Genomic DNA, 21,414 nt, shown 5'->3' with positions numbered 1-21,414 from the left:
GACTAATTGAATTAATTAAATCTACCATTTATTATTTATATTTTGTGATTATTCTATTTCATGAGGCATAATATAAATCCTTATTATGATTGAACATCATTTAGATCATCTTTTATATTAAATATTTAAATTTTTTATTTTTGTGATTTTTCTCAACAATTTTAATTTCACCAATCTTTCTAATGCAGTCCGATACTTACCTTCTAATCGTTGCAACAACTAATAAAAAATAAGTTATAGCATTTCCTTATATTTGTAATTATAGAAGGTAAGATTAATTTGAATGCCAAGATATGCAATTTCTCAAGTCAAGTGAAGTTGATAGGCATAAGTTGTCATTGAATGATGTTGCTAGAAGATTGTAGCAATTTGATAGGATAACTAAGAATAGGAAACTATAGAGTCCAATATGCTAACCTTACAACAACCAAGCCTTATCCCACTAGGTGGGATCGGCTATATGGATCCTTTTACGCCATTGAGCTCTATCCCCTACTATATCATCATCTATACTTAAATAAATTTTATCTTGTTTTATTGTTACTAACCAAGTCTTTTTTGGTCTTCCTCGTTTGGCTAACCTTATTTAAACAAATTATAGAATTAAATTTTTAAGGGGGTTGATAGAGTGATTGATTAGAGTAACCATATTATGTTGATAAGAATACATAAACTATAAATTCACACAAAAAAATTAAGTCAGCATCGTCAGTATGTGTTGACCCATGTCGTGTGCCTTATAAGCAGGCTAGAACCAAAACTAGTACCTAATTGAGATTTAAAACCTTGGATGGGATTATTCAGGACTTCGAATTACACAAATGCTGAAGGTCTTCATGTCAGGAACATAAACCATTAGATCTTCTGTGAGCAACCAAATACTAAAACAAGCCTTTTAAAATGTGATTCCTGTGCATTCTCTAAAGCATAGCATTTAGGTTTTGTAAATGCAATGGTATTTATAATTATACAAAAAAAAAGTTGCAGAAGAGACGAGAAGAATTAAGATAGCATCCTACCTAAAACCTAGATATGTTTAAAAACAAATTTTTAAGATACAGATGAACTACGGAATGAAGTTGTTGCAATATTGTGTTTAAAAACATATATTGAAAGAACAGATGAACAAGATATGTACAAGTACCAAAAAAATAGATTTTGCACCTACCTTCGGTAATTTCCCCCCAAGACGAGTGAATTTTGCTGGGTTCTTAAGATACTCAACTACTTCCTCGAGCTCTTGCTTGGCATCATCACAACCTTTAACATCCTTAAAGGTTTTCACATTCTGCACAAGAATAACAGGAATATGTAACCATTTGTTCATTACCTACTTACACTACGAACTAAGCTGGAGATGCAAGGAAGGATAATAGAGTTGATCATATGTCAATTAGCGTAAACAAGATTTAAATACTAAAATTCGTAAGTAACAAACTAAAAAGGAATGTGTCAAAGAACTGGTTTAAACTACCACAAAATTAATTGACCAAAGGATAAAGTTTTAGACATAATCAGAATCACAACTTGCATAGATAGAATTCCCAAATCTTACTGTCTTCAATCACAAGACAGTTATTCTGATACGAAATGCATCCGAGTTAAAGACCAATCAACCTTTGATGGTTAGATTACAACAAACAAATAAGTCTAGTCACTATCCTGGTATTGCCCGATATCAATTAGAGAAGTTACCTGAAGCAGAACCTAAGTGGGTTGAGTTCGGTCACATAGAAGTTGGTTGGTTGGTTAAGTCTGCCAAAGTGCACCGAGCACAGGTGAGGTGAATGGGATCAAAATAAGGGATGCTGATCACTTGGTCCAGAAACCACCCTAAGTTCTGCCTAATTGAGATATTTGAGTGGTTAGGTTTGGGCTAAATCGGAGCTGCAGAGGATCAGGTTGATTAAGACAAGGTGGAGAAAGTGAAATTGGACTAAAATGAGCTTAGAGAGAATAGTGTGTTAAAGGTTGTGGGTTCATTTTGGTATCATGTGTAGCAGGTTTAGTAAAAATTAGTACAATATAGAGTTAGAGTGTTATCATGAGTCTATATATATATCTATGTAATGGTTATCTCATTAAAAAACAATATGCTATCTTTCTCCAAATTCTATATAGTATTAGAGCCACTCTTTTATGGTTAGGATTTTCCAAAAAAGAATTTATCCCTAAGGGGAGGTGGGTGGCCTCCCCTTTCATCCACATGTTCTTCACTCTTACTTCCCTAAGCAATAATGATATTTTCCATGTTGTGTCCTTGCCAATGAGTGTCATCCCGTCGCAGCACCTTAGTATTCATTTGCCTTCATCTGCAAGTGCGATTCAGTCACACCACCCACAGTATCTCATCTGGAATCGCCTACGCTCAAGAGCCCACATTCGATGTATGTAGAATAGCAGTAGGGTCCTTGAAGAACACATCTTGCTGCCTCTACGTGGCCGCTTCTTTTGAAGGTCTCTAAGATCATTAACTACAACATCATCCCAAGGACTAGCAACATTAAATGCACACGCACCTGCATGTGAATTCTAAGCCCACTCATAGAGATTATGATTACACCCGCTTCAATCAAGACTCACTTTGTCCATTTTTGATGGAGACTGCCTTGGCCCCATAATTTAAATGGAATAGGGATGATATAAAAAAAATAACACGAATGCAAGGCAAGTCAAGGATGCTGATAAAAAAATTATGCTCAACCCTAGACTAAATGAAATTAGTATACGATACATATATTTTGTAGACTATCAATCATATATATATAATTTAAATTTCATTGCCCCACCAAAACTTCCCACAAGAAGTGAGGTCAAACAGGGATAGGAATCTTGCTTCTTATGAAGCGTTGGAATCACAACACCCAATCCCATTGTCATCCCAAATCGCTTATGAGCCGCATAAGAGTCTTGTACATCACTAGCTCCAACAAGTGTCATCTGATGCGTGTTATCATTAAATATTATAAAAGAATAGATACAATTATCATTATTGAGCTTAATTGGAACCTTAAATCACATCTCAATTGAATCTATAAGATTTCTCTCAATCAATAGTAATATAGAGAGTGCACTAAGAGAGACTAATGAAAGGTATAGTCTAGCTAGCAGTTGTTTACTTTCTATTTCTATTGCAGTTGTTTACTTACATAGAAAGGCTAAATGTTTTATCTTGTGACAAACTTAGGTGACGGTGAGGATGAGAAATTTAAGCTCGAATTCAAAACATAAAAGATTTCCCTGTATTTGTTAGGATTCAAGCTTGTACTGGCAAAACATTTGTTAAGTCCAAAAATTTAGGAATCGACCTAACTTCATAGAAATCTCAACCAAACTTCTCCATTTATTTCTCTCGATTTGGCCAAATTTCAATCTTCTCCATATATTTTCTAATGGAACCTAACTCATTTCTGGGTAATTTCTTCAAATTTTGACTTTTTTAGTAACTTTTCAATGATCTTTGTGAGATAACTAATTTCTTGTGATTGGATTGGCCTTTGTGGATGTCAATCCTAACTTGGATGATTTGTATCAGAATGGGTCGATCTCGATAGCCATGGTTGAATGGTGCTAAGACAATTTAAAAACTATTTGATGTGGGCTTGGCCTAATTATTTGAAGTAAAGACTATTCAAAATATGCCCTTTGAAGAATAATGAAACCTCCGAAAGGCATATATGTCAAAACTGAAAAGTCAACCTTTTAGAGAATTTAAAAATGACTTCTACTCAACAAGTGTTCATAAGCTATTTCATTGCATCTCAATTGAACAAAAAACGATAGGTTCAATGTGCAGGTCTCAACATGTTCTTCAATGTGATAGTACATTAACCAATTAGGATTGATTACTCCAGTTGAGGAAAAACAGCTATTTACCATTATTTAATAAGAACAAGAAAGGAAATCATCTATTGTTTTCTTGAGTTTTAAGAATGATAGACCAAGTCAACAAGGCACATAAACTATTAAGTTATCTGGAACCTATTAATACAGAATAACAGTATGGAAAGCACTTACAAGGAGTAAGAAGCGTACTAAGAATTACCTTCTCTGGCATGATTTCTTTGTTCAAGTCTTTAGGGGCATATGTGGCACTTGAACCAACACCAGATGCCCCAATACCACCTAAGCTCCCAACATATTTTTGCAATGCAGCCGCACCCAGTACCCTTACAATTAAAAATAAAATGATAGATAGATCAATTAATGGAAGAAACAACCTAGACTGATCCAAAAATATATCACAAAACAATGGTAAATCTAAGAAAAATTAAAGGAACCACAGGAAAAAGATTCAAATAAAATCATGGAGCAGGACCGCGTAGGAAAAAACATTTTTTGAAGTCTGAACTACTTTATCACGGACAAGCTAATCCAGGAAAAACTAGATAAGCTAGATCTTCTAAATCAACGTCAGTGGTATGCTGGAGCATTGCAGAAGGTGCGACGCCAAGACCCTTGACTCTAAAGAAATTTGTTCACACTAGGAAAGCATTGGCTGTGAGAGATGAAGTGTAACTGCAGCTGTGATGGATGGAGCAGAAGTGGAAGCCAGCAGAAGTGGTCAACAGCAATGCCATGACTCAAGGAAGATAGAATGCATACTTCACCAATCAAGGAAGCTTTTTAATAGCAATGTCTAGAACAGACTACAGTGTCTCGATAGATCTGAATGAATGGTGCGAGCAGACTAGATATCATAATGATGAAAAATCAAGGAAGACAGAATGGATATCCATTGGGATCTAGTACAAAATAATGCAGAACAAGCTTTCATATCCATTGGGAATAAGAATTATTTAATTCACAACTCATAACATGTTTTAACAATACCATCTGAGACGCTTTATTATAAGGCTTTACAAAAAATAATGGCCAGTTCAATGTAAAAAAAAATTAGAAAAATGGATCAAGAGTAGATTACAAAATACATATATGGTAAAGGTTTAAACTTGAATCCTGAACTGCATCACTTTGTATGCTATAATATAACAAAACCTTGTGCAGACATGGATGTTGGGCAGGAAATCCTACTCGGATTACATATATCTCTTATGTTCTGTCTCGATAATGTTTAAATTTTTCTTCTTTGTTTTCTTCATTTTCTTTCTTTTTATCACTCCTCGTCTCTGCACTTAAGAGAGTTGTTCCTCTTCTGTGATCTCTACCACAAGGAAGAAGAAACAGAAAAAGAAGAATGGAAGAAACAGGAAAAAAGAAGAATCATGCTATTTTTACATTTCTGCTAATTCACTCAATGAGCTGTCAACCCTAAGATGCATTTGACTGAACCTGTTTGCCCACAATGCAACTTAAGGCACCTGAGCAATATTAACAAAATATATTCCCTCTACCTGTAAAGTTAAGTCTTAATTGAGGAACCCAAATATGCAACACCATTTTCAAGTTGATAGGGTAACGCTTGATTAGTTGATCGCACAACCGAAACTTGGCTATTAACTTAATCTGCAAGAGTTAAGATATATTGCTTTTTCATTATTCTTCTAACCGACTCTTAGTCACTGAAGTCTTACACTCCAATTGCTCAAGTTAATAAATTATATTACTTTGTTCTTCTACACTCATTACAATATATTATCCTTCTCTTAACATATTCCAATGTCATGATAATCTGCCATCAATTTTTTCATTCTCAAGGCCACCAAAATTTAGTTATTAATACTTTTAATTAACTTTTCCTATATTCTAATGGCCATGGATCCTAAGTTGTATGTCTAGGCCATCATGCTGTAGTAGCATGAAATCCCATTATGAGCCACTCGTCTCAAATGCAATAATTGGGAAACACTGTGTTGTTGTGTTCCCTATATCTTCATTCTAAAGTGTCAAAAACATAGCAGAATCACTCAGTCCCACCACAATTTCCAAATTACTTTGAGCCTTTAGGTATAGCATGCTCCCCGTCTAAGCTCTTGATTATATTCAGTTGAAATGGGATTCATAAGTCTAAAGATGGTATTGTTGGTGGAATCAAGCCCATCTTAGTCTTAGTAGAACAAGATTTGCATTTTGATGTTTGAGCAATATGTTTGCAGTTTGGATATGTTAAATAGGTCAAAGCTGATCGGATACTTGACATTGGATGAAGTCCAAATGAATCAAAATTTGAACAAGCATTTAGTAATAGAGAAGTCCAATGGGAAATTAACAAGTGATGGAAGTCGGGTAGATTAAGGAGGACCAGATGTTTGGTAATTCCAAGCAAGTCAAGGAGGACTAGATACTTGACAGTGATAAAATCTAGGTAGCTTAATAAGGACTAGATGCTTAACAAGTGATAAAGTCCCAACAAGTCAAGATTGATCATATGTGAGGCAAGGATGAAATTTTAAATGAGTAGCCTCTAGGCAAAGGAAGTCTTAGTGAATTAAGGTTGACTCGCAGTGGTAAAGGATGAAATTCTAGTAAGCCAAGGTTGATTGACACTAAGAAATGGATGAAGTCCCAAAGAAATAGTCTCTAAGCATCGGTAGTCCTGGTAGTCGAGGTCGATTTGTAATAGGCAAATGAGGGACTTTCAGAGACATGGAGTCTCTTGACAAATAAAGCTTGGTTGGAATTAGAGAATCAGTAGACTCATACAGGATTCAAAGTGGGAATTCAATCGACAGATGAACCAGCCAACTAGGTAATGGAATTTAGTCGACTGATGGAGTAGTTGACTAGATAATCAACTCAGACTAGTTTGCTAGCAAACAAAAGGTCTTTATTCAAGAGACTAGATGAGTGAGGTGGACTACCGCTGGAATTCAAATGAATAGAATGAGACAAGTCGACTAATGTGTAAGGTAACTTGATTGAAGTAGTCATTGGGGAGGAAGGCAGTAGACTAAGTGTAGATCAGTCCAATAATCAAAGGCAACTTGAGGATAGAGCAAAAGACTGATCAGCGAATTCCAGAATGTTATCATTTACAGCAAGAGCCTTATAAAAGGAGACTTCGATAGAGCTGCTGGGAGAGCCTTGTCATGGTTCTAGAGCATGAAAAAGCCACCAAAGCAAGTAGCAAATAAACAAGAAGCAAAGCCGTAATTATATAACTCTTTCATTATTGTTTTATTATTGTTGTATTTTGTTTTGTATCGCTCATATTGGTTGTTTACTGTAAGTGATAAATCTATAAGGGATTTCTCCACTTTCAAAAGATTTCCGAGAAGGCAAAAATAGTGGGATTTCAGGAGTAATCCATCTAAAGGACAGGTCATGGAGTAACCATGGAGTCAATGTCCAAGGGATTACTGGACCACATAAACGGTTTATCTTTGTATACTTGTGTTTTGATGTGTTGTATATGTTTTCCGTTGCATAACTAATTTTGTAGAAACAAAAACATTAAGAAGTTAGTGTCTATTCCACGAGTATAATAAACAAAGAGGCTGAATGAGGGGGTAATAAATTGGCATAAATCAGGATCTACTCCCACCTCAAAAATATCAAGATTCTCTAAGGCCTTTTTTTAAGTATAGGGAGTAGTAACCACATGAAAGGTCAACTATTTTAATTGAAATACAATTTCACAAATAATAGCAAATATTAACTATGAAAATAACATAGGGAACCCACCTCAAAATTCTCTACAGCCCTTTTTTAAATACAGGGAGTAGGGAGTAGTAAACATATGAAGGTCAACTATTTTAATTGAAATACGGTATCACAAATCATAACATATACTAACTATAAAAATAACCACTGTGTCTAATGTATTTTTAGTTTATCTCTATTTTCGTGATTTTAGAAGATTCACAAATTGCATTCTTTATGAGGCTAAATCCCAATCTTTTAGGCCACTACTTGGAGGGAGGAAGGTTGGTGAAAAAAAGGAAATAAGGGAGAGACAGATGAGAAGAGAAGAGGAATGATCTAAAAATGTCTACTTGAAAGAAGAGGAGGGGAGAGGAAACAAAACAATTTCAACTACCCTTCTTCAAGCTCTTCTCCACTAGATTTTGAAAGGTAATGATGGTGGTTGGCATCCAAATGTGGTCCAGCATGACCTGTTCATGGGATAATCGTAGTCAAGCAACGGTCAAACAATTGAAACCATCAACTATCATGATCCTTCCATGTTCCAACAATGGCCAACAACAGTCCTTGATGGTATCTGGCAATCACCAGTGGTTAAGAGTTCAGATACAATGATTGCCACATCTATCGATGATTGGTGACAGCCAGTTATGGTATGTCAATGGTCCAAGGTCTAATGGTGGTTGGTGTTTAGTGATGAAGAAATTAGTCTTTCATCGTTTCCCTTTTCCTCCTTCCAATCTATCCATATTTGAATGTATTAATTCTGATGAAAAAATAGACCAACTAATCCCTTGTTAGTCCCCTTCTCTGTCTAGTTTCATCCAGGAAGATAGCTTTCTTATTCTTTCCTTTCCCCTCCCCTCCATTTAGGCTCACATCCCTTTGAACCAAACACCCTTTTCAATGAATGTTACAACCAGTGTGCAAAAAAATGAACAAAATTTGAGTCGCTAATATAGAGCTTAAAAGTTTATTGAAAAATCTTATTTCCACATGATTTTAGAAGTTAGCCAATGTCATTTCTAACTATTATTCATTATTAATCCACATATGTGCATATAGGGGTGTAAACAAGCTGATCCGAGCTGAGCTTAGTTGTGTTCAAGCTTGTTTATTTACTTATCGAGCCTATTCAAGCTTCTTATTAAAAAACTTATAAAATTCGAGCCAAGCTCGAGCTTTTTATCAAGCTCAACTAACAATATTGTTGTCCTTATAAATTAGGTTAAACCTTTATCTAATACATGAAACTTATATTATTTTTTTTTAGTTTTAGCATATTATGAATAATTTAAGATTATAAAAATTTATAAGTTACATATTCTTTTATGTACTTCAATAAAAAAAATTAAGAAATAACTTTACAATCAAATTTTACATAAGTTAATCAATAAGTTTATTTATAAATTGTTCATGAACTTTGTTCATAAATGTAGACGAACCAAGCTTACTGGGATTCAAGTTTATTTATTTTATATGCTTTTTTGTTATTGAACAAACATGAACGAGCTTTATTGAGCCGAACACCAAGCTTGTTCACAAACGTCGGTGCATTTATACCCCTATGTGCATATCAAACAACAAAAAAATCCATAAGTACGTGGATGGATGAGGTCATTCTAAGACACTTGTCTAATGTTATGTATTAAGGCACGTAGATTCGGACTAGTGAAAATAGCCTATAAAGATGTTTATAATAGATATAACTAAGTTGATTGTTAGGCATCAATTACCTCAAACCACATTAATTTTCTAATTCATGGAATGTATGTGAGAGAATTGACCACCTGTTATTTGATGATGAACACATCAAAAAGACAACATGCATTGAGATATCCCCGCTAGTATTTTCAATAATAGATGTGACACATTGTCATTAGTGACTCTATGGCATAGCAAACCAAGATCTATCATTTCTACAAGAATGTGGTTCAGTCCATGGGAACACCTCCAAATGTTCAAAGAATGCATTTCAAAAGCAAAAGTTGACTAGCCATAGCCACTAGGTCAAGCCTTATTACCTACTAATCTATCAGCAACCTGAAAAATTCAAATCATTAGATACTTTATAATAAGCTATATGAATTGTAGGGTTGTAAATGAGCAAAGCTTTGCATTATTCAACCTTGTTTCATAAGATAATCAAACCAAGCCAAGTCTAAAATAAATCAAACTGCTGAAACGGTTAAGAGCTTAGTTTGGTTTCTTTTTTATGAACTTAAGTTTTGTTCAAACTTGATTTGAGCTTGGTTCATTAAGATATTATCAAACTCTCAATTCAAACTTATTTGATTGATTAAAATTTTTATATTTTTAAACTAATTTAGTTGGTTAATAAGCTTAATATTACAAGCTTGTTTCTTCGTTTTGAAAGTTTCTTTGTCATCTACAAGTTTGATAAGAGATTTGTTGATGAACATGCTTCACAAACTTTGTGCGTGGACATTGTTCACTAACAATTCATCATCTTTGTTTTTAAATATTAATGAGCTAAAGATATATGTGTTCTTCATTTAGTTTAATAAGTTATTCAAGTTTGTTCATTTAATCAGCATTGTGTATATTGAACGAACATAAGCAACCTCTTGCCAAGCTGAAACCAAGCTTGATCATGAATGTTTGGTTCATTTATTCATACGACTCTAGTTATTCAAGTCTAAAGTCACAGGGTAATTTTGACAAGGTCAAAGAAAGATGAATCTGAGGGAACTTAAGGATTGAGATAATCAAGAACAAGTTAAAGGGGAAGTAGATGAAATACACACCACATGAAGCCGACAGCAATGGTAAATAAGATAGTTGAGAGGAGTTCTTGGGCAAACCGCGATGATCTGTTAGATGCTTTAGGGTCAACCTGTAAAGCAAAACATCAAACATGAAGATGAAATTCACTGTGTAGGATATTTAGCAAACTGTTGGATTAAAGAATAAAGTCTTAGATAACAATCAATAGTAAGGTCACCATGTTACCATAACCACATGTAGCGGTTGCTTCTCTGATACTCCAGGATTCAAAAATGGCTCATCCTCATTTCCTGATGCACGTTGCTTCAACTCTTGCAACTACTAACAAAATTGTTACAATCAGAGATACCAGTTATAGCATACAGAAACAAAGATCATTCCATTAGAAACAATAGGTAAAATGCAATCTCTGAATACTCTCATTGCCTTATCACATAAATAAATATTTTCCAAACAATTAAAATATGATGAAGCAGTCACCAACAATGCTGAATTCCCATTAGAACACCATGAATGCGTGGAACGCATAGTAGACCTTAGGCATTACATGAACTTAGTAAAAGGATGTGACAAGACACTGCTGCTAGTGGTTATCAGTACACTTAAGGAATTTCTAGCTTTCTATTATTAATTTTAAAATAGAAAAATATGGTTACCTTAAAACACTGATAAATTACTTGTTAATGTTCAAAGAATTATGCATGTAGGCAATGTCAAATAAATAACCAAAATGTAATAAGATGAGAAAGCCAAGATGGATGAGTAGAATTACTAAAAAGAGAAAAAATCAAAAAATTGTTATTCAAGAGCAATTAGGAGCATTGTTTTAAACAGTGGACACCTAGGTAGTTTCAGTAAGTTACCATTTCACCCACTTGCTAAGGCAGTCCTTTTTATACGGCCCTCAACCTAGAAAGTAATGTTGGTCCCCATTAGTTCACCCAAACCTCCCACTTCATGTGACTTCTACCACTCTTTTTTCACCTAACATCGGCAGTCTGCACCAATTTTTATCATTTTTTAAGTATCCTTTCTTCCTTCTTTTCCATAGGTGTTTTTTTACCCTCATCTCTTTTTTTCTCATTCATTGTGTGTGTTGTTCTCCCACTTCTCTTAGCTCTTTTTCTCATTCATTGTTAAATTTATCATCATTTTATTTTGGTTAACATGTAATGTGTGAAATGTTTCATTATTATTATGTGTTTAGTACTTATTTATTTGTAATTGTAGAGTTGTTTTGATTTGATTACGGATACAATTGTTATATATACACACATCAAAATGTGTCATTCTTAATTTAGTCTTGATGAAGCTAGGATGTTCCACATCCATTAGTCTTACATTGACAAGCGCATGGCACCAATATACATATATAATTGGTTTATTTTCTAATAGCTCAAGTTTTTGGGAATAGTGGATATCCAATCAATTTTAACATAGTATGAAAGCAAGAGGTTTAAATCTTACATATCTCAGGGTAAAAAACACATACCTCGAAGTCATAGTGGGTGTGAAAGGGTGTTGAAATTGGATTTCCCATGCTCATTAGCCTATATAGACAAGTGTAATGGTCCAATATATAAATATAAAATTAATCACTTTCCTAATAGCTCAAGTTTTGGGGATAGCAAGTAGCCAATAGACTTTTCTATTCTAATATTATTATAATGTTGGTTGCTTAGACCCCTACCTAAGCACTTGCCTATTGCCTAAGCGCTAGGTAGTGGTTGACAGCCCGCCACTTAAATCCATCTTTTAATACCATCAATAGGTGTATTTCCAATAAATGATTAAATACTACAACAATCAATCCTTTATTCCACTAAATGGGTCAGCTCCAATAAGTGATTAAATGAGAAGTATAAATTAATATCATATAACATATTCAAAGATAACAAATAAATTATGTAATTCAACAACAACAACAACTAAGTCTTTGTTCCAATAAGTGGGGTCAACTATATGAATCCTCTTACATCATTAAGCTCGATCGTCTAGCAAGGCATTTATTGGCCACCTAAGTAAGTCCATATCATCTTAAATGCTTCTTTCAAAATTTTCCCTTAATAAGTGCAATCCCAATTTTCTCTCTAATGTTCTCATTTCTTATCATGTTCATCCTTGTATTTCGCACATCCACATTAACATCCTCATCTCTGCAACTCTCATATTTTGCTGGTGTGCTTGATTCATAATCTAACATCCAACATTCAACTAATGTTTTGTAAAGCTTCCCTTTAAGTTTTAGAGGTACCTTATGATCACAAAAAATATGTGACGCACTCCTCTATTTCAACCATCCTAATTGTGCCCCATGTAAAACATATATATCAACATCTCCATCCTTTTACAAAAACGAACCTACTATTTAAAGCTCTTAGTTATAAATAACTCGACATCTCCTATCTTAACAATTGTCTTATTACGTCTACTATTATTAAATTTAAATTTCATATATTTTATCTTTATTAAGCTTAACACCTTTTACTACTTTCAATACTTTCCGATAAGTTGAGCTTTGCATTTATTCTTTCACATGTCTCATCAACCAGAGCAATGTCATTTCTATTTTTATAGGAAAGGCTTCGGTTAATCCACCGAGAATATTTACTCTTATAATTACATCATTATACATATTCTTAACTATTTCAATATATGTTATGCTAACACATCTCTTTTCTAGAATTCTTCACATAATTCCCTTCGAGACTCTTTCATAAGCTTTTTCTAGGCCAATAAATATTGTGTAAATCTTGCTTCTTTTCCCGATACTTTTCAGTTGTCTGAAAAGATATATAGCTTCTATCATCGACCATTCAGGTATGAATCCAAATTGATTTTCAATCACCTTAATCTATTTAATTTTTTTATCACTCTTTGCTAAAGTTTCATAGTATGACCCATTAGCTTAATGCTCTTATAATTCACACAATTTTATACACATCTATTGTTTTTATACAGTGGACTAGAGTGTTTACCCTCCACTGATCAAGCATTTTTTTTGTTCTCAATATCATATTAATAACTTTGTAAATCATTCAATACCCGACTTTCTTATGCACTTCCATACCACTATTGAAATATCATCTAAGCCAACCACTTTTTCATTTTGTATCCCATTTATCATTAAAAAAATCTCCTATAAAAATTTAAATTTCTATACTCCTCTAACCTACTTAATTTCTTAAACTAAATTGGTCGCTTAAATTTTCATTAAAAAATTAATGAAAAATCCTCTTTCATCACTCTTTTATTTCCTTATCCTTCACTAGTCCCCTATTAAATTCATCTCTAATGCATCTTATTTAGGTAAAATTCTTTATTTTCCTCTTTCTCGCTTTAGCTATTCTATAAATCTCCCTTCTCCCTTCTTTTGTATCAAGTTATCGATATAAGTGTTCAAAAACTTCATTTTTGGCTTCACTCACTACTTTCTTGGTCTCTTCCTTGACTATTACATACTTTTTTAAATTTTCTTCATTTCTTACAAGTGTACAATGTTCGTTTTTCCATCACTTTCTCCTATACTTCCTCATTCCACCACCAAAATTCTTTAGTTGGTGTGTTCATTCTCTTAACACACGGAGTACACTCTTGGCCATACTTTTTAAATTGATATCATCTTATCTCAAATAATATTCAAGTCGACATGCATTTCTCCTGATATTTGTACTTCTACTCTCTCCTTAAAAATACTTTGTTTCTCATCCTTTAATTTCCACCAGTTGATCCTAGGAGTTATGTACGTTTTTCTTTAATGATACTACGTTGAGGCGTATACCTAACACCATTAACCTACGTTAGATGGTTAAGCTTTCTCTAAGGATGACTTTTCAATTCTTACAAATTTTTCTATCCCTCATTCCTGATAATAAGAAATTCAATTTACAATTTATTATTCTCACTTTTAAATGTAACTAAATATTTATCTCTCTTCTTGAAAAATATATTAGCTATTATCATATCGAGCAATGATACACTATATGAAAATGTAGCATAAAAACACAACATAACACACTCCATGCAGTGGGTCCCACACCCCATGCAGTGGATCCTACATCCATGCATATAGTGTGTCATGTTAAGTTTTCATGCTACATGTTCATGTAGTGTATCATTTTTCTATCATATCATATGTTATCGCAAAATCTAATATAGCTTTTTCTTCTTCGTTTCTTATTCTAGAACCATAACCCTCATGTACCCTATCATATTCCTAATTTCTTACTCTACATACTCATTTAAATATCCTCCTATTGAAATCTTGTTTGTCAAAATCTTTTATACTACCTCATCTAGGTCTTCCCAAATTCTATATTTGATATCTTCATCTAATCCTACTTGAGGTGCATATATGTTGATTATATTAATAATTTTTTCCTACCACTATCTTAAGAGTTATAATCCAAACCCCTTTCTAACTATTTTTACTTCTTCATCCCTTAACGAATTATCTATAATAATTCCTATTCCATTTCTTATTTTTCTCTTTCCTATGTACAACTTAAAACCTAAGTTGTCTATCGTCTTTGTTTTCTCTCCTACCTATTTTGTCTGTTGTAAACACAAATTATTAATTCTTCTCCTTATTATCATTTCTACTACCTCTATTGCTTTGCAGTGAACATTCATAAGTTTTACGTTCCAAATCTAATATCATTACTGTTCTTACAATGTTTATTCTTATCCAACGTAGGGATGAAAATTCTTGCATATTTGACACCACCTAAATTCTCATAGAAATATATGATCCTTATCGAGACGCAACGCGTTCATTCCAAGGAACAATCTAGCATCGACACAATAGTTTAATGGATCCCACTGGGATTTCCTCTAGGAGAAAAAGTAAGGATTGGTCTCTAGAGTAATTTTTAATCACTTGGATTATGATGTGTGTCACCACGATTTCATACTCGATGGCAATAAATGGTGAGCTACATGGATATTTTCAAGGCAAACGTAATCTTAGGTAGGGGATCCACTCTCACCATTCTATTTGGGCTATGTTTGAAGGTCCTCTCGAGGATACTGCAGCAAACACTTCTTGGTCATTTTTGAGTAAAAGTGTTTGATGACCCTGAAGAGCTCAAATTTCTCCAATATTAGCACCGTCGTGACACTCCGATGATCCTCTGAGTCCATCCATGTTTTCTTTCGGATTTGGAGCCCTTTAGGGTCCTCAACTATTTTTTGGCCAAATTTGAACATGCTGCAGATCTGTTTGTGTCAGATCTGCAACTTGATTGCAATTTAGAATGTGCATCCGGTTAGTTTCCCCAACTTGTTAAGTGGTAAATCAATGTCTAAACTTATTTGTGGTGAGCATGATACAAGCATGAGTGGAAAAATAAATTGTAATGCTGGCTTTGCTTTTGGTGCATGGATCTGTTGTGCTAGACTTTTCTGTGACAAATCTATTTGTAATGCATCTGAAAATTGATTGCAGTTTGCGATGCACATTCTAGTTCATTCTCAGACTTGATCTGGTTTTGCACTTATATCAGTTTGGTTTGTGCGTTCTGTTAAGTTCTCAATTGGTCTGGATAGGTTTGTGCCACATTTATGTTTCATAACAGCTTTAGTTCTGAAAATTAATTTTAGTTTGGTTTGTACATTTAAGCAAGTTGTGATCTGATTTTGTAGTTCTGGTTTAGAAATTAGTCTTGCATTTAATGTTAGTCCATGTGGTTTTGTATTAATTGGTCCTTATTGGTTTATGCATTTTTTTCAAAGCAGCTGATGGCGCCTGGCTAAAAGTGTTTGGAGGCTCTAAAACCTCATGTTCATGGCAAATGAACATAGTTACACTCCTAGTGACCCCTTAAGTCTCTTCATGCACTTGTTTCCAAATTTTAAGCCCTTTAGGGCCATCAAGCACTATTGGCCAAAAGTGCTTAATGGCCATAAAAAGGTCGAATTTCTTTCAAATTAGAACTCCAACACTCGTGATGATCTCTTGAGTCCAGCCACATTCTTTTTTCTAGATTTAGAACCTTTTAAGACCATCAAGTACTTTTTTCTGGAAGTGTTTGATGTGACCCTTGGACAAAAGTGTTTGGTTGTCATAAAAGTATCAAATATACACAATTATACTACTAGTTACCCCCTGAGTCTCATCATGTTCTTGTTTTCAAATTTGAGCACTTTAGAGCCAAAAGTGTTTGTTGGTCCTAAAAGGGTTTGATCTTCATCAAATTTGCACTGTTGCGGTAGTTTTATCCATGTTCTTTTTCTAAATTTTGAAAAGTTTTTGCCAAAAATATTTGATAGCCCTTAGCCAATAGTCATTGGTGGTTCTAAAGGTCTCTGCTTCCTGTCAAATGAACACAGCTACGCTCCTAGTGACGTATTGAGACTTCTGAGTCTATTCATGTTCAATGGCCCTAAAGGGTTTGCATTTCTTCCAAATTAGTATCGTAACACTCTCGGTAGTCCTTTGAGTTTATCCATATTCTTTTTCTAGATTTGGAGTCCTTTAGGGCCATCAAACATTTTTTGTCAAAAATTAATGGTCCTTGGCCAAAAGTGTTTGGTAGCTCTAAACATCTTAGATTTATACTAAATAAACCATGTTAAATCCTAGTGGCCCCTAAATCTCTTCATGTTCTTGTTCTTAAACTTTGAGCTCTTTAGAGTCATCAAGTACCTTTGGCTAAAATTCTTTGATGACCCTAAAGGAAATTTCTTCCAAATTAGCATCATAGCTCTCCTGGTGGTGCCTTGACTTTTTTCTAAATTTGGATCCCTTTAAGCCCATCAAGCACTTTTTGGCCATTGTTAAGCAAAAGAGCAAATGACCTTAAAGAGTTTAAATTTAACTCAAATTTGCATTGTTGCACTCCTTGTTGTCTCTTGAGCTCATTCATTTTATTTTATTTTTTTGCGAATTGGAAGCTCTTTAGGGCCACCCAAGACTTTTGACTAAATGTCATTAAACACTTTCGTTAAAAAGTATTTGATGGCCCTAAAGGGCACTAAATCCGAAAAAGGGGGAAAAAGAACATGGATGATTTCAAGGACCAGCAAAAGTGCAATGGTGCAAAATTAAAACTAATATGAACTCTTTAAGATCATCAACTACTTTTGCTCAAAAGTACTTTTGCTTAAAAGTGACAAAACAGTGTCTGATGGCCCTAAAGGGCTACAATTCCAAACGAAAAACATAAATGAACTTAAGGGACTACCAAGAGTGCTTTAGTGTTAATTTAGAAGAAATCAGACTACTTTAGGGTCCTCAAACACTTTTAGCCAAAAGATATTTAATGGCACTAAAGGGCTCAAAATTTAAAAACAAGGATATAAAGGGACTCAAGGATCAGTAGAAGTATAATCGTGTTCATTGATATGAATATGAGACTTTTAAAGCCAACCAGACCAAGGGTCATCAAACATTTGATAGCTCTAAAGGGCTCCAAATCTAAAAAAAAAAGAGCATCCCAGTACACGAAGCTCCCGCTAGTGCGGGGTCCCAAAGAAGGATCGGACCACATTGGATCTATTATATGCAATTTTACCTTGCATTTTGTAAGAGGTTGTTTCCACAACTCGAACCTGTAACCTTAAGGTCACATGGTAGCAACTTTACCGTTGCGCCAAGGCTCCAAATCTAAAAGAAAAAAATATATAGAAGGATTTAGGAGACTACAAATAGTGCAACAATGGTAATCTAAAAAAAACCAAAGCTATTTAGGGTCATCAAAAACTTTTGGCAAAAAAGTGTTTGACGGTCTTAAAGGGTTCAAAATCTTGAAAAAAAACATAGACGGACTTAGGGGATCGCTAGGAGTGCAACAGTATCAATTTGACACAAATCCGAGACCTTTAAGACCATTAAGGACTTTTGAGCAAAAGTGCTCAATGAAATAACAAGCTTTCTACTTCTTGCCATGGTTCAATTCGTTCGAGCAAGCAAAAATTAGTTCGGCACTTTAGTTGGGTGTGCAGAGGGCAGATGGACATTTTGTGGAACAAAAGCACCGTTTGATAATATCAAAGTTGGATGCAACTTTTAGGTATTTTGTAAAGTTGAATGCGTGATTTGGTAAATTGTCGTTAATTTTATAGTGTTTATACAGTTCGATGAGAAGATAAGAAGCATAAAATTGATTTCAAATAGCTAGGACAAACAAGGCTCTAGTTAATTCAACTTCTACAACTATAGGATTTACTAATTGTTTTAATATATACTGATTTAAGAGATCTAGATATTTTAGTGATAGAATGAGTTCAATGAGAAATTAAGAACCATATAATTAGTCAAGACTAATAAGGCTCTACTTAATTCGACTTGTTTAACTACAGATTTACACAACTTTAGGCTACCACATAGCAATATTGTTTCCACAACCCTAATTAACTAGATAGTCAATGTCACTCTTATTGCAACAAATAGACCCACCTCTGACTATGCATATATATGTAATCAGGAAATAAAATAAAAAGTGAAGTTATTCATACCAGTGTAGGAAGACTAGATGGTTTCCCTGAACTCTCATCCGGAAGATAATCTAAAAGAGCATTAGTTACAACAAGAGCTCGAAGATATTCCACAACTCCTCTGCTATCTACCGCATGACTTCTTTGTTCAAAACGTTTGATGACTGACTCAGGACTGCCAAAAAGATGTTAGGTAGTTTAACATTGGATCAAGAAGAAAACCATTGGATTGTTTATGTACTTGCATTGTCCTCAGCAACTTAGTATAGCATGATGCTATGCATGTGATGCTAAACAAGCCTTAAATTGCATGAACTAATAAACAAATCCAAAGAAGACTGAGATTGTATATGCACTTAGCACTCTCCTCAGCCACTTAGTACGAATGGTAATAATGCACACCATGCTAAATGAGTCTTAAACTACATAGGGACCCAATAGACATAATCCTTCCATGCACAATATTTATAACAGAAGATGAGGGTAGATAACATCATGGAGTAGCATGCAATATATGTTAAAATGCAAAGTCAAGACAATTCATTCCTCAAGTGAAAATTTCATCAGGACAGCACATATGATCACCCTCAAACAAGTCTAGTTTGAAGATCAATGCTTAAAATAAGAATTATATCAAAATAGCAGGAGAAATGATGTTGTTGATTTACACAGCCAGTCAACTATTTAGATCAACAACAAAGTGATGTTATAGGAGGTAAAAGGACTGGTACTTTTTCAGGAAAATTTGGAACATAACATCATCATTTGACGTAGAAGTTCTGTTAGGATTCTATTAGCGGCAGAAATTTTATGGGCGATGACCTAACAACAAATAAAGTAATTCTCGCGGGAAAAAGATTGGGTATGTAGGAAAGGGTTGCCGCAGCAGAACCTATGCTTATTGAGCTCGGCAAGGAGGGTACTCTGCTTGGAGGGATCCTTGGGATTCGCATCAGCATCTGCAATCAGGCGCTCCAGCCTCTGCTCCCGTCTCCAAAAGGGCCACCAATTCAGCCAATCCGATATCACCAACGCATCGAAGCCTTTCCTGGCCGAAGCCAGGACTCTCATCAAGAAAACCACAAGAGGCAACGTATTCTGCGTCCTCATCTTACCGTTTGACGGGTCTTCCAAGGGAGCAGCGCCATTCTCAGCCTCTCCGTCTAGCACAGCCTCAACTGGCTCCCTCCTCGAACTGTCTCCACCAATCTCTTGAGAAAGCTCAAAGCTCCGATCTGTAGAGGGGGAAGCGGGTTCAAGAGCTGATTCAGCACTCTCGGGAGGCAATGCGCGGAGAGCGCGAGCATGCGCGAGGCGGCGGTGAGAGCGGATCAAGACGGCGGCGGAGCGGCGGAGGGAGGAGCGGGGTAGGAGCCGCTCGGGAGGGCGAGAGTGGGGGAGAAAGGGAAGGGGCCGGAAGAGGAGGGAGGCCTGCAGGGCGGTCATAGCAGCGCTGCGAAGGGAAGGAAAGGGATCGGCGACAGCGAGGAGTGACGGCGGCGGAGGAAGTGGATGCGACGGGAGCCACTGCGAAGGAGGGAGGGAGAGAGAGGGCGGGTTTTGGAGTGAGAGCCACACGATTTGGAGTTGACGAAGGGAAGACGAGAAGATAAGGGAGGGGAGGAGGAGGCGAAAGAAGCCTTGTCGCCCAAGAAGGGCACGTTAAAAGGAAGAAGCATAGAGCGCACCCAAAGCATGGAATCGATTCATGTTTTGCTCGCCACATGATCCAATGCGTGGTTTTCACGTAAGAAAGATAAAAACCTTCGGGGAAAAAAAAAACTTAATTTTCACCCAGGAAATGAATCAATGCTATTAACTAGGATTAATATTTTTTATATTTTTTTCACAAGTCAAAAATAGGGTCGAGTAACGGTTAAATAAATTAACCTGATCAAAATCGAAAGTTCATTTGGTTAATTAATTCAGAATTTTCATTTTTTTAAAAAAAATATTGATTTTTTTGATTTAATTTCAATTTTAAAATTTATTAATCGATTAAATTGAATCGAAGACATCAATTGATTAATATATTGTGATGAATCGATGTCTCCAAATTGATATCTCTAAAAAAAATCATGATTCACGATTGGCTTGTCTCCTGACTTTCCTTGCAACCCTGCCTCGAACCCCTCCTTCTCCCGTCGTCGTTGTCGCTTGTCGCTCAACCCTCCCTTCTCGACTACTCCCGTTAGATGTCGCTAACACGAGCACTCGATCCCATGAAAACTCTTGTCATCGTCATTAGCTCCTCTAGCCCATGTCAACGTCATGACATCATCACTACTTACTTGACTCAGAGATTCCCTACTCTACTCTTGATTTCCAATCATCTCCTACGACACTAGCACATTCTCCCTCGTCATCAACGAAAAAAGGTTAGGGTTTTAGGATTTACTTATGAATCATCAGTAAATTATGAAAGAATGTTTAATATTTGAGTTGCTTGATATTAATTCATAATTCATGAATATTTAATTCAATTATATTTTTTTATGAAAATTATGTTTATATATGTAGATATCAATGTAAAAAGATATATCAAATACGGATCTGGCCCTTGGCCCTTTAGTAGGAACAAAAAAAAATTATAGATTCTAAAGGAAAGGTGACCAAGTGAAAAATAATAAAACTAAGAAGTGAGATATGGGATCACTCCATAAAGTTTACTAATGATAATAAGGA

The 21,414-nt window shown here is 35.0% G+C and overlaps 1 protein-coding gene across 1 annotated transcript in view; it reads right to left on the bottom strand.

Annotated features, from left to right (window-relative positions):
- The window catches only part of LOC141815366 (ATP-dependent zinc metalloprotease FTSH 9, chloroplastic/mitochondrial-like), a 32,770-nt gene extending 12,362 nt beyond the window's left edge, over positions 1-20,408 (bottom strand). The window contains 8 exon segments of the mRNA XM_074703318.1: positions 1,169-1,288; positions 4,046-4,169; positions 10,314-10,402; positions 10,519-10,611; positions 18,751-18,904; positions 19,622-20,289; positions 20,291-20,377; positions 20,379-20,408. Coding sequence (XP_074559419.1) covers positions 1,169-1,288; positions 4,046-4,169; positions 10,314-10,402; positions 10,519-10,611; positions 18,751-18,904; positions 19,622-20,289; positions 20,291-20,377; positions 20,379-20,408 — 1,365 coding nt within the window.
- Between the last annotated feature and the right edge of the window lie 1,006 nt (positions 20,409-21,414).

This window comes from Curcuma longa, chromosome 21 (genome assembly GCF_044706935.1).
Source record: "Curcuma longa cultivar G26 ecotype Majalengka, Jawa Barat chromosome 21, ITB_CL_G26_1.1, whole genome shotgun sequence".
NCBI lineage: Eukaryota > Viridiplantae > Streptophyta > Magnoliopsida > Zingiberales > Zingiberaceae > Curcuma > Curcuma longa.
Note: the sequence above shows the minus strand (reverse complement) of the source record. Positions and strands in the feature narration are given on the sequence as shown.